Source organism: Montipora foliosa, chromosome 11 (assembly GCF_036669935.1).
Source record: "Montipora foliosa isolate CH-2021 chromosome 11, ASM3666993v2, whole genome shotgun sequence".
NCBI classification, from domain to species: Eukaryota; Metazoa; Cnidaria; class Anthozoa; order Scleractinia; family Acroporidae; genus Montipora; species Montipora foliosa.
Genome location: NC_090879.1, coordinates 49,564,542 through 49,577,856, shown reverse-complemented (window position 1 = coordinate 49,577,856; position 13,315 = coordinate 49,564,542). Strand labels below are relative to the sequence as shown.

Below are 13,315 nucleotides of genomic sequence, written 5' to 3'. Positions count from 1 at the left end.
AAGTAGCATCAGTTGTCTGGTTACGGTTGTTATCATTTCGTTTTTATTAAGAAACACTGCTTTTGTCAACATTTACATTCCCAATTCCGACCGAAGTCAAAACAATGAAAAACTCGCCGCCGCCAGACGCTCGTACGCGAAAAATGTCGAATTGGTGATGTTGCCTTTCGCTGTTAAACAAGGCGCGGTGTGTTTGGATGGTTCCCCCCCTGGATACTACTTCAGAGAAGGCCATGGCAGGGGGAGTAACAACTGGATTATTCATTTCTTTGGAGGAGCTTGGTGTTTCGATGAAGAATCTTGCTTTCAACGCAGCAAAACGAGATTAGGATCCAGTAACTTCTTCCCACCCCACCCTCCGAGCTTGCAAGGGATTCTATCGGCAAACGACAAAGTCAATCCGGATTTCTACGATTGGAACTTAGTGTTATTATGTTACTGCGATGGAGCTTCATTCACTGGTTACAGAACTGACCCTGTCAGTGTGAACGGACACTTCATTTACATGCGCGGGAGAAAAATCCTTGAAGTCATCATAGACCAACTAATACAGAGCGAATTTCGCATAGCGAACCACTTGCTTCTCAGTGGAACCTCGGCTGGGAGTTTGGGTGTGATGATGAACGCCGACTTTATCCGAAGTCGAATTCCAAAATCGATAAACGTTCGTGCATTAGTCGACTCGGGATATTTCCTAGATGTGGCTTCCTTAAGTGGTGATGACATTATAAACAGGCATTTTAGGAAGATGTTTGACGTGCATAATTCCCTTGGCGGTGTGGATGAAGACTGTGCTCGGGGATTCCGTAGATCGCTTGGCTGGAAATGTTTGTTCCCGCAACACGCATTCCGATTCGTCAGCACACCTCTCTTTGTGTTACAATCGGCATACGATGAATGGCAACTAATTCACATACGAGGAATAAACTGTCAAGTTCCGGAATACAGCGACAATTTTACGACGGAACGGAGTTTGTTTCGGAGGTCAACAATGGATGCGATTACACATGCTCCGAACAAACTCAGCCCTGAGAGGAACTGGAACTATAAACATGTCCACGGTATTTATTGCCGGCCTCCCGAATGCACCCGCGACGAAATAGCTGCAATTATGCAATTCAGAAACGTTAGCCTTTATGCTTTGCGTCCGGTCATGCAGTCAGCGAGTTCAGGACTGTTCGTCAGCTCATGCTTAGAACACTCGCAAAGTTTGTACGACGACACATGGACTGGGATCTTTGTAAATGGGTTTACTGTGGCTGAAGCTGTCGGAAATTGGATGTTTGACAGAACAAACCAGCATCAACACATAGACTGCGAATTGCCTTGCAATCCATCTTGCGCAAATGTATGGTAAAATGAGCGAGTCTGGTTTGCGGATGCTACAATCATGGCGAAGCGAGATTCAAAACTGTACATGCCTAGCTCCTCCCTTCACTTGACCCATGGTTTTCTTATCATGCACCCGTAGTTCTTTTGAGACTTTCCACATTGTAGTGGGTGAGGGAGGGGGCACCTTCACTCGAGTCCAAAATGCGGGATTCCCAAGGTCGAATTTTGTCCACGATTGTAAGTGTCGACCATGCAGAATTATTAATCTTATTGCCCTCTTTTAATTACTGAAGGTCTTTGGGGGCTTTTAGCTGGAGAACAAGAGAACAACGACAAAGGCAAAATATGTGTTAGATTGAGAAAAAAACCCAGATCTTGAAACCCATGACCAGGTGTTTGCTCTGCTCTGCTCTGCTCTGCTTTACCGCCTGAGCTATTAGGCCATCTGAGAGCTGGGCCATTGCTAGTTCGTACTATATGCGTTCGAGGTGAATGACTGAAATACACGAAAGACAAAAACTGTACCAGTTTATTCAACTTTTCCACACTAACCTAACTACCCACATTTACTGAATTTGGAGAACGATTTCAGAATAAGAAAGAAAAGAAAATTGGCCGAAGTTAAGATTATAGGTCATTGTCCGTCGGCGATTGGGACAGAATAGGGAGAAGAAAATGTACGAAAACTATAACGTACAGTGATAGTCATTGGTTTGCTGGTCATCATCATCAAGCATTTATTTTAAGTGCTAGTTAAACGGTTATTGATTTCGCTTCTAGAAGGTCGCACGAGCTGCGGTGTTGACGGTCGTTTGTCCCAAGGCCGAGCTGGTAAGAGGCCTGGGTCTATCCCCGAGATGACTTCACAAGGTGCAAAATTGCAATGTGCAAAGCAGTTTGCAACGTCATCTCAGGAATTGGCCCATGCTTCACACAAGCTCCAGACAAACGACTTCTGGTTTTGGTTAAATGTTTACGGCGCACTAAAAGTGGAATTTCGAAAAGAAAACGACAGAATATGTTTGCATTGGGTGAATAGAGTGATCTCAGCAAATATAAATATCTGGATTTAGGGGAATTTTAAAAGTACTTTTGTTTCTTGAAAGGGCCCTTTCATATACATACGGCGAGTCGTCAAATAAAACAAAAGCAGCAAGCGCAAGTAAAGACAGTGTGATAATTTTGATCTTACGTCCCGTTTAAACAATTCCCACATTTAACAAAGACTCGTTCAACATAGTCATCACCGCTACTGTTTAGCATCATTCTGGACATTCAGTGTGATGATCTTCACGTAACGGTTTACTTCCTGTGCTGTCCTAACTAGCAAATGACTTCACTGTAATCATACGCGAACCCTGCACGGAATATGTTTCCCTTGTTATCCTCAACTAACACAGTTGAAGCTTTTTCCTTCACTTCTGTCCTGGAGAGCATGAATGTGGTTGGTGGGTTGGACTGTAGAAATTCCCAGTGTTGGCAGACTTCACTGTGCGTCTTGTCCCAGAGTTCAATGAGTCTTATTCCGTGGGCGGCCTGGACTAATAGGTGATCTTCATTATCTGATTTATCAGTCGTCGCCTCGCTTGAATCACTACAAAAGGAAACAGGATTTGGGGTTTAATTTCTGAGTGAATGCTAAAAGTCACTTCCAGAGTTCGAAGAGATGTACCTTTCGAAGAGACACGACGATTGCCGAACTATGCCGGAGTCGGACCTACGACCTTCCGATTACTAGTTCGGATGCTCGATCACTGAGCTGGAGGACCCTCTAGGGAACCAGTCTCTTAAACTAGGTTCAGGCGACAATTGCCCTGCTAGGAATGGCATTAGGGCCCAGGGAAAGAGGATGGGGGGGGGGGGGGGGGGGGGGGGGGGGGGCGGCGTATATGAAAGGGGCGGGGATGCTCGTCGTCTCCCTTAGGGGTGTAAATTTCAGACTTTGGTCTGACTTAAGGCATTCTGGGCAAAACGCCATGATCTGAAGCGGTGAGGATCTCGTTTAGGGTTGCACGCGAAGAAATATAAAAATGTATATAGTCGAACCTCCCGCAAGGGAACACCCAAAATGTGAAGCCTTGGTGGTCGCTTACGAGAGATTAGACCATACCGAGTCAAGAATTTCCCTCATTAGCATAATTATGGTAACTGCAGAGACTCATCCCATGGGTCAATGCCCATCTAAACCCACTCTATACATTTATAACTTTAAGTAGTCACAAAAATATTTAAGCTTTCCAAATTCAAATTTCCGACGAGCATCCCCACCCTTCATATGCAAAGTCCCCCCCCACTGGGCATTAGGGTTTTGTCATTTTGGTCTACTTTCCCTGAAATAACTTGGGAAGAAGTTTTAGATTATATTGAAAAAGGCACTTTTTCCCCGTAAACCTCGAATGTCAATTTCCCTGATCAATTCAAAACTATCCAATTGATAAAAGAAAAACCAAACAAAATTGAAGCTATACCTGCTGAGGATAAGACCCAGTGAACCAACGAACGTCCCACTTGTTCCCATAATGCCCAAAATCGTTTTTCCAGGGGGAGCTCTGAGATGGTATTCATCTCCACCGGTGCCTCCCATCCACACACTGGATTTTTGGTTGGTATGTAGCCTGATTGCGTCAATCCAGCCCCCTGCTCTGACGTCAACAGCTGTGATGTATTCATCAGGAGAATTGATGATGAAGGTACAACGCCTTCCAACACCATCCGTGCCATGAGGCTCAGACATGACTTCCTGGCATTTCCCTAAGTAGTAAAGAGTAGGAAAGCAAGCAATTATGTTTTTGCAGAAAACACAGTAAAACTGAGATGCAATTAGGGAGCTGTTACAATGACAGGGAGTATTTGCATCGACTGTTGGAATGTCAAAGGATACGTTCCTTCTGGACAACTTTGCGTCACGGAAGTTTTTGATTATTCCATTTCCTTCTCATTGCACAATATAAAACCTTGCAAACATACGCACCCCCTGCACCGTCCCCTAGATCTGCCCCTGCGGATTTTCGTGTAGAGGGAAGCTGTCGACTTTCATACAGTAAAGTAAAGTCTTTTTCTCAAGATTTGTGCGTTATGGTATCGGCCAGTTTCCCCAATCCAAAATCTAACTTTGTTTCGATTTCGATAAACAGTTAAATACGCTGTAATGGGGGCCCAAATCCGCGAAGGGGGACTAAATCCCCTAGAGGATTGTACCGAGGAGTCCAAATCAGCTAGCGGATCCGCTAGGACATAGGAAGACTTGTTGTTGAGACTTTGAATAGCACGGACGACTTCCTCGCGAGTAGTCATCGGTCTCGATTGGTAGATCGTAGTTGGCTGCAGAGATGTCTCTGGTGGAGGAGACAGGTGGTGCATTAAGGAGGGTAGCAAAGTACTTTATCCACTCATCCATATGTTCCCTGTTCGATTTGATGACATTCCCGTCAGGTGCTTTCACTTTGGCAACTGGATTGGAAGGTGTCTTGCCCTGAATTTCTCCGATGATTTTCCGTTTGGAGGTGTTTTGCCTGTCAGCTTCCTCAAGTTCTTCGATCTGCCTAGCGACGTAACGTTGGACGGCTTCTTCACAAGCTTCGGGTGACTTACTGGTCATTATAGTAACTGACAGAGAGTTGGGTTTGTATGTTTGACTTTATTATGCATCCACAAATAAACTTGAGCAGCAAGTTCGTATCAAATCCACCACTGGTGGTGAGTCTACTGGTGGCGATTTGGTGGTGGCGAGTTTACTGGTGGCGAGTCTTCTTGGTGGCGAGGTGACCGTAAACCATAATAGTTATTATTGTACAATAAGTGAAGTGGTATTAACCTTATCGAGCGGAATGAAACTATAAAAAACACATGTTAACCCATTGACCCATGGGAGTGAGACTTCACAGATTTTACTCTGTCTAACGCCAGACAATTTTGCTCGTTAACTGGGGGTGTCCTAGGACGGTCGAGGTGTCAATAGGTTAAGCAGTCAAAAACTGTCCCACCATTAAAAGAACCACAAAACCCTCACTAACACCACAACAAAGAACAAGTTTGTTTCCGTCCAAGCAAAACATGCATTCATTAGTTAACAATTTTACCTGAGTTAAGATCCTCTGTATTTCCTATGATCTGCAAACAGTTAACATATTCACTGGTGTGAATAACAAAGCCTCCCAGAGATGCCCCCTGTGATCTCAGCCACTTAACACTGTTAAATGAGTACTGGTCCTTTTGACAACTGTCACCGCAGTTTCCCACAGGACCACAGACTGTGTGGCACCAGTGGACCATGGGCTTGGTTAAGGAACTGCCATCTTCAGAATTTGAGAACCACCTGGTAATTACATAACAAAGTTATCATAGTATTGTAAAGGGCTCCCTTCAAACCCTGCGAAAAAAACCAGCTGCCCAAACTATAGAAAATATTCAAAGGAATTAAATAAAATTTAAATAAAATTTTTAAAAATCCCGAACAAACAGATTTTAACTGTGATTCAATTTATTTGTTCATTTAGGGAAAATTTCAAGATGTAAATATTTCAAGGATTTCCCAGAATCTAAAATTATACTAATTCAAATGTAATCTTCCTGCTGGGGATAGAAGAGTTGGGGTGGGAATGCTGAGAATCCCTGTGATAAAAAAAATCACTTCCCTTTTTTCCTTCAGATTTTGAAAGTGTGTTTGCACCTGACTGGCAAAATCTGAGCAAAGGCCGTTTACTTTGAGGGTAAGTTTTGAATTTCACGGTCCACCATTACTCCCTGACTGATTGATTGGACCCCAGAGGGTTGGATCCAGGGATTTAAGCAACGTCAAAGGCTCACGAGCTTAAAGTTTCAGCATCTGAATGCAGCTTATTATATGCAGAAATAATGGTAAAGGTGACATTACGGTACACATGCAGTGACATACTTGTGATAAGAAAGCAAAATAGCAGAGGATCTGTACCAATGAGCCCCATGAGACCAATTGTTGGGTGGGGAAAGGCTGCATGGACTTCTGTCCAGACTTGTTCCTGATGCAGGTACAAGACCCCCAACATTTGGGTGGCCTGTGGTTGATACTTGGAATGCGGTTAAGGCCTTATCCGAAGTTTCTTCAGTGATTCCAAAGTCTGGGGGTTAAGGTAATATAAAAGTTGTTAGTGAAAGATAATTTGTATTTAATTGTTATCAAACTTTAGCAATATGGTGCATTTTGAAGAATCTCATGCCATAGTAATAATTTTAATCATCACGTCTTTCCATTCTCTGTTACATGCTTTAATCCTTTACCCTGTAATCAGCTAATTTGATTGTCGGATGGAAATACAAGACCTTCAAAATTTGGGTGGCATGCGTTCGACACATGAACTTCAATAATTGCATAATTAGAAACTTTTCTGGTGATATGAAAATGTGAAAGGAAAAAGGTAACCAAATTGTAAACTGAGCTAATTTATTAAAGTCACATAACCAAATCAACAATTACTTGAACTTTGGCCATAGCCTTTAAAGAAACGTTTTTGAGACAGATACAAAAATCTGGGAAGATCAGGTGATGAAATCATAAATAGAGCTAATTTTTATCACACAACCAAAAAGACACCATTTAAAAATGAGACAATTTTTTGCAAATAATGTCTGTATTATGTAGGGTGCTCAGGCAAAGTAACCTGCTTTTCCAGATAACAGTAGATCATCCTGTACAGAGGGTGGTTTCCTCCACAATGTCCACACAGCATTCATGTCATCGAATCCTCTACTCATAATGCCTTTAGGTGTATGAGCTAAATCAAAGCAGTGACCCAATTCATGCATCGATGCACCAAGGCCAGTGGCATAGTTTGCCCAGTAAGTCCCCCTGCAACATACAAAAAAAAAAAAAAAACCACTAGCTACACTTCTGAAATATTTTTGATTTAAGAACAAAATGGACCATTAAATTTCCAAAAAAGGCAGGGTCGCTAGGATGACATACAAGTACCCAGCAGTTAATGTTATATTATACGGTTTACTCCACATGGATATGAAATAACAGTATTGCAGTACCGTGGTTTAGGGGGATAAGTGAATGTTTGAAGGCATATTTGACGAGCCACTTGATAGAAATTGATGATACGTCCCACACACAATTCAGTATGTTACACACTTAAGAACGTTTCTTCATAAATCATAAATTCTTTACTTCACATGATCATTACTTCTTCGGGCTTTACTTCTACAAGGCACCTTAACCCTTTCATCCCTAAACCGGCCATACTTTGTATTTTACTCTGTCTAACATCAGACGATTTTACTTGTCAATGGGGAACCCCAGGAGACAATGGGTTAAGTGCCTAAAATGGAGAGATACTGTATGTAGTGTAACTAGACATCTTGCCTGTCAGCTCAGTATACCCAAGGTAATAACTTGCAGTCTGAGACTTCTTTAAATAATTCTACCCTACATAATTGCCATGCAGCATGGTAAGTTAATAGTGTTAATGGTACTTGCAAACGATTTTTGTTTTTTTTTTAACCCATTTCACTCCTGGGAGTGAGACTTAACACCAGATGATTTTACTCGTCAACCGGGGGCGTCCTGCGGCATTTGAAGTGTCAATGGGTTAAAGTAATTATCTATTATTAGACTTTCTCATTGTGGCTATAAAAATTTTAAAAAAATTAAAATAAGATTAACTTACCTCCCACCACTATCATCAAAGAGCTCCAGCTTGTTGATATGTCGGGTGTCAGTAAAACACGCTACTAACTCATCAATGCTTGATGCCCATGTATGGAGTCCTCCAGTTCCAAACAGGGCAAAGTAACCTCCTCCAAGGGCCGTGTGTGCTTTGACATACTTAGTTATAAGTTTTTCATCAAAATGGGATACAGGGGGTGGATCATAATGTGTGCAAGACATGAAGGTCCAGAACTTACACATGGGATCATAAAGACTGGAGCACTCTAGTTCTGAGGACACAAAATGGTTCATTGACAACATTATTAGGTGCATTCAAACCAGTCAACCACCATTTCAAGCTACCCAACCACTCTAGCCAGAGAACTGCAAAAGCATATGAACAAATAGACCAATTTTCATATCAGCACCCTCTATAGCCACAGGATAAAATTTACTCTGCGGTTAACCCTTATCTGTCACTTAATTATCTTGCTTTCGAGTCACCAAACTGTTTCAATAAGCACAGGCTCAACACATACCTAAGTTTTGTAGTTAATTCACTTTTCAATCAAAATCTATAACTATTGATGGAGGAACTTGATACATATAATAAGCTTAATGGGAATTGATTGACATATTGTAACATCCTTTCTGTTTTGAAAATTGTCTCTTCATAAAGCGATAATTTGTAATCATCTGCCACACTGTCTTTTCTCTGATCATATTAATCACAAGTTTAAAAAAAAACAAATCATAATAAAAAATGTTGAAATAGGACATGTCCTTTAATCATGTCTAATCAGTCAGTATGTAATCTTTCAGATACTGAGGGGGTCGTCTAATGCGCTGAGGCCTGGCTGCTATCTTGGGTGCGGTCGCTGCCTTAGGTGTAACTGCTGTGGTTTTCTCAGCATTGGCAGGAGAGGACGGTTGGGTCGGCCCAGCTGGTGTTGGCTGATCCTCAGGACTTCCATAAGGTGTTGTATCTGGGGCTTCCTTGGGATCAGAGTTCTCTTTGGTTTGCCTAAGGTGGTAACGATTTCTTCTATAGGTGTCTCTGTTGCAGTTAAATTTTACTTTCAGGTCAAATTTTTTTAACCTAGGTTATAATTTTTTTAACCTAAATTATAGGTTAAATTTTTTTTAACCTAGGTTATAATTTTTTGAACCTAAATTATAGGTTAAATTTTTTTTAACCTAGGTTATAATTTTTTTAACCTAAATTTTGGGGTTAAAATTTTTTTAACCTAGGGTATATAATTTCTCTGGGTTTAGTGATTAGGGTTAAGCACTAATTTCAAATGGTTAGCTTTCAGGGTTAGGTTTGGGACACAACATACCAGTGATGTTCTATGGAATAGTCATGTATGAACGGTGACAGTTGTCAAAGGGGAATCAGCCATTTTAATTCTCAGAGTTTGCTGTAGATTAATAAAACATATATTCTACTATTCATTTGTATTTGTGTTTATTCTTGTTTTCATACATAATTGCAAAAGTGCATGCAAATATTATTGATAAATATTTATGTGTATCTGTTCTAAATACATCAGGAAATTACTGATTAATTGCCATTTTGCAAGCACGCGAAAATGTAATATGTTTGGAGTAATCCAATGCTATTCCTGTGTTTTGACTCTTGTGAAGTCGGCTCGGAGAAATTTGGGTGTCTATAACTCCAAATTCAGTAACCACTTGGGCATAACCATTCGCAGGCTCTATTGATATTATTTTTCCTAGCAATGTATTGGGGTGCAAGGGTGTTTTATCGACCTTATCAATTTTTATTTTTACATAATCATTGACATGAAATTTGGCTACTTTAGGTCTGGATTGCTTCATTTTTTTGTTGTACTGTTCTTGCCTTTCTTTGATTTTTTTGCGTTTTTTGGAGCGAGAACTTTTAGTTTCTTTTGCTTGTTGCTGTTCGTTAGTTTGCATGTCATCTGTGCTGTTTTCATCTGTCAATGTTGGAGTTTGCTGGACATTCATTTCTACTGTTTCATCCTCACTGTCAAGCCTTTGTTGCTCATTGTTTGTCTCTTCTTCTTGTTCCCCTTTGTCAGTATCTGTTTCTTGTACACTTGCCCGCATTTCTTCTCTCCATGGCTTGATACCTAACACTAGTTCATATGGTGTTTGGGCAACAGCACGGTGCACTGTAATGTTTTTCTTGTAGGCTGCTTCTCCTAATACTGTACACCAGTTGTTGTAACTTTCTTTCTTCTCTGTAAGAATATTTCGAATGTTTTCCTTTATTGTTCTATTATTTCTCTCGACTAGTCCTTGGGTAGTAGGTGTGCGTGGAGCTCCATGCACTTGTTTTATGTTATTGCTCTGACAGAAGCTGGACATCTTTTGATTTTTAAATTCTTTTCCGTTGTCGGAATGCAACTTTTTAGGAAAACCCCACTGCCAAAATAGCTGGTTTAAACAACTTATAACTTGTTCTGTTTGCTTGGAAATTAATGGAAAAAGCCACGAGAATTTCGTGTGATGGTCCGTGATGTGTAAAATCCATTTATGTCCCTCGCTGCATGAACATGATAACCTTCTCATATCTATCAAGTCGATTTCCACGTGTGAAAGAAATTTATTTGCGATGATGGGGTGTACCACTGGTTTCTTCAGATGGTCTGCAACGGATTTTTGTTGTTCGTGAATGCTGCAAAGAGATACAAATAGTTTCACAACTATTTGGGGTATCTCAGCATAGTTATTTTTTATATAATTTTCAAGTTTGTCTCGTCCGCGGTGAGCGCAAATTTCTTGCTTTTTTTTTTGTGTGTACTATTCTTTTTAGACCCCCCCCAAAAACCCGGCCCCTATTTTTTAAACTACACCCCATAAATAAAAGCCCTTTTTAGACAGTTGATAAATAACCTAGGTAAAAAAAAATTACCTAGTTTAAATATTATGAACTAGGTGGAAAATTTTAACCTGGGTTTAAAAAAATTTGACCTGAAAAAAATTCCAAACTACAACATCTCCATTGGGTCTTTCCACCATAATATTATATGATCTTTCGTCAAGTTTCGATAAAAAATAATGTTGAAATAGGACATGTCCTTTAATCATGTCTAATCAGTCAGTATGTAATCTTTCAGATACTGAGGGGGTCGTCTAATGTGCTGAGGCCTAGCTGCTATCTTGGGTGCGGTCGCTGCCTTAGGTGTAACTGCTGTGGTTTTCTCAGCATTGGCAGGAGAGGACCATAATATTATATGATCTTTCGTCAAGTTTCGATGTTATCATGCCTTTTTTCCACTCTTTACTTCCCAGATGGAATTGCTTCATACGTACGACATCACCTTTCTTGAGCGTGTGAGGCGCCGTATAGGCTCCATGTGGTCTGCTAGGCGAGGTAGGAACTTTGACAAGTAATTGACAAATCTGTTAAGCCTCTGCACGCTTTCAATGTCTTCGGGTCGAGGCATCTCGAAGACTGCTTTAGCTTTGTCAGGGTCTATCTTGAGGCCTTGTTTGGTAAAGAGGTGACCCATAAATGGTACTTCAGTAATCCGCAGTTTCAATTTGTTCTTGTTGCGGGCAATTCTACTCTCTCTGCATCTGATTAACAATGCCTCTAATTTACGATTGTGGTCACGACAAGCTTCATCTTCGGTATCGGCAACTCTATATACGAGGATGTCGTCAGTGATATTAAGTATTCCTTCCAGTCCTTCTAGGGCTTGACTCACCCGTTTCTTGAAGATCTCGCTTGATGCTGATAGACCAAATGACCAACAAATGCCTGAATTTTTCAGGCATTTTTCCTCAAAACTTGCACTTCAAATACATATAAATTTAATTCATTTAATGCTAACAAGACAATCCACCAATCCCATTATCCCAGTACTCTTCAGTAACTAAAATTATTACACTTTCATTCCATACTCACATCTTTTATACCTCATTCCTATTTACCTTTGCTAAATGTATCATACAGTTGATTGCCACTCATATTCAGAGCTTCAGAAGAGGTTAATTTGCTTGTGAATATATGGACTTTAGGGAAACCTGATTCATCTTCCTCAAGGCGAAATGTTTTGCGCCCAAGGCCATGTTGAAACAAACTTTCAGCTGTGAAAGTCTGAAGAAGGCGAGCATTAAATGAGAGCCTTTTTGCGGCAGAATCTAAATCACATGGGGCACTGACCGGAGCATCAAATGACCCATCACTATCTGCACACTTCACATAAACCACACGGACAAGTCTGTTTCCAAAAATGAAAAAAGCACTTAATTAGCTCAAGTATCTCAATTGTTTCACTATTTAACAATTATCCTGCGAAAGTGTGTGAAATATCGCCTGATACTTATCTGATGAGGCCGTAGGCCAAGTGGGCTAAAATCAGGCGATATTTCACAACATTGAGCGGGATAATTGTTTTATTGTTCAGCACATTGATGACAAAGCACAATTTTCTACGTTTATTGGAAAAAAAAAGCAGCAAAACACAAAATTATGTATATCGCAGGATATCTGTTGAGTATGCACAACGAATATTGAGCGCCCTCTGACCATATTTGGACACATTGTGTTGAATAATAAAATGTACATGTAATAATTATCTTGAACAGAACCTTAATTCCATGTGACAATAGAAAGTATTAATTATTTTAAACTCACCCAATATTTTAAACCAGGAAAAGTTTAAACTTACCTTGATAGTGACAGTGGTGTGTATGTTAATTTAAGTTCCAAAAAACTGATATCCTTTGAATCTGTCTCTTTCAAGTTTAATGATATTAAATTTTCTCCAATCGCCAAAGGGACCACTACCTTAAATCCTCCTTCTATAACTGGCCAACTCATTTCATGATCTTTGCATCTCACAAGCAAAGTTGACTCCTTTGGATTAGAGTAAACTGAACATTCGCTGGTTGACGTTGCTTCCAAAACTTGTACCTTGTAAGGCCTTCCTGACACAGAATTGTCAGATGTCTGCAGTGATGTCTCCTGGCCAGTTGTATTGGAGCCTTGATCCGTGATTGTTCCCGTCAACAAAACTAAAGGATGGCACACAACATCCCCTTGAATATAGTTTAGAATTCGAATGCCAGGTTTTTGGTCAACCAACTGCATTTTGGATTAATATACTTTTTACAAGTAACACATAATTCCAAATTTCTTGTACTCTGTGTGCAGGCCTGTTCGATGGGATCAACTTTCAGACGTCAGCCTTCCTAGAGTTAAAGCTCAAACAAGACTCAGATCTTTAGTGACGTGTCCAAGGCCACACGGTTTTTAATGGCGTAAAAATCGAGAATAATGTCCCGTTTCTAAGGAAATTCTGTGTAACTTAGTTTCCACCAATTGTTTCCGCCATATTTTTTTGTCAGTCCGGAGAG

At 40.5% G+C, this 13,315-nt stretch overlaps 2 protein-coding genes across 2 annotated transcripts in view; one reads left to right on the top strand and one right to left on the bottom strand.

Annotated features, from left to right (window-relative positions):
• The window catches only part of LOC137975643 (uncharacterized), a 1,987-nt gene extending 324 nt beyond the window's left edge, over positions 1-1,663 (top strand). Inside the window, exon 1 of the mRNA XM_068822793.1 lies at positions 1-1,663. This exon is cut by the window's left edge and continues 324 nt beyond it. Coding sequence (XP_068678894.1) covers positions 1-1,357 — 1,357 coding nt within the window. The 3' untranslated portion in view covers positions 1,358-1,663.
• A 181-nt stretch (positions 1,664-1,844) lies between these two features.
• Positions 1,845-13,309, bottom strand: LOC137975640 (uncharacterized). The gene is made up of 8 exons (XM_068822782.1): positions 12,628-13,309; positions 11,888-12,177; positions 7,980-8,250; positions 6,969-7,156; positions 6,227-6,428; positions 5,412-5,647; positions 3,801-4,083; positions 1,845-2,926 (listed from the first exon to the last, which is right to left on the bottom strand). The coding sequence occupies exons 1-8, from the start codon at positions 13,047-13,049 to the stop codon at positions 2,656-2,658; spliced, it is 2,163 nt and encodes a 720-aa protein (XP_068678883.1). The 5' UTR covers positions 13,050-13,309; the 3' UTR covers positions 1,845-2,655.
• Between the last annotated feature and the right edge of the window lie 6 nt (positions 13,310-13,315).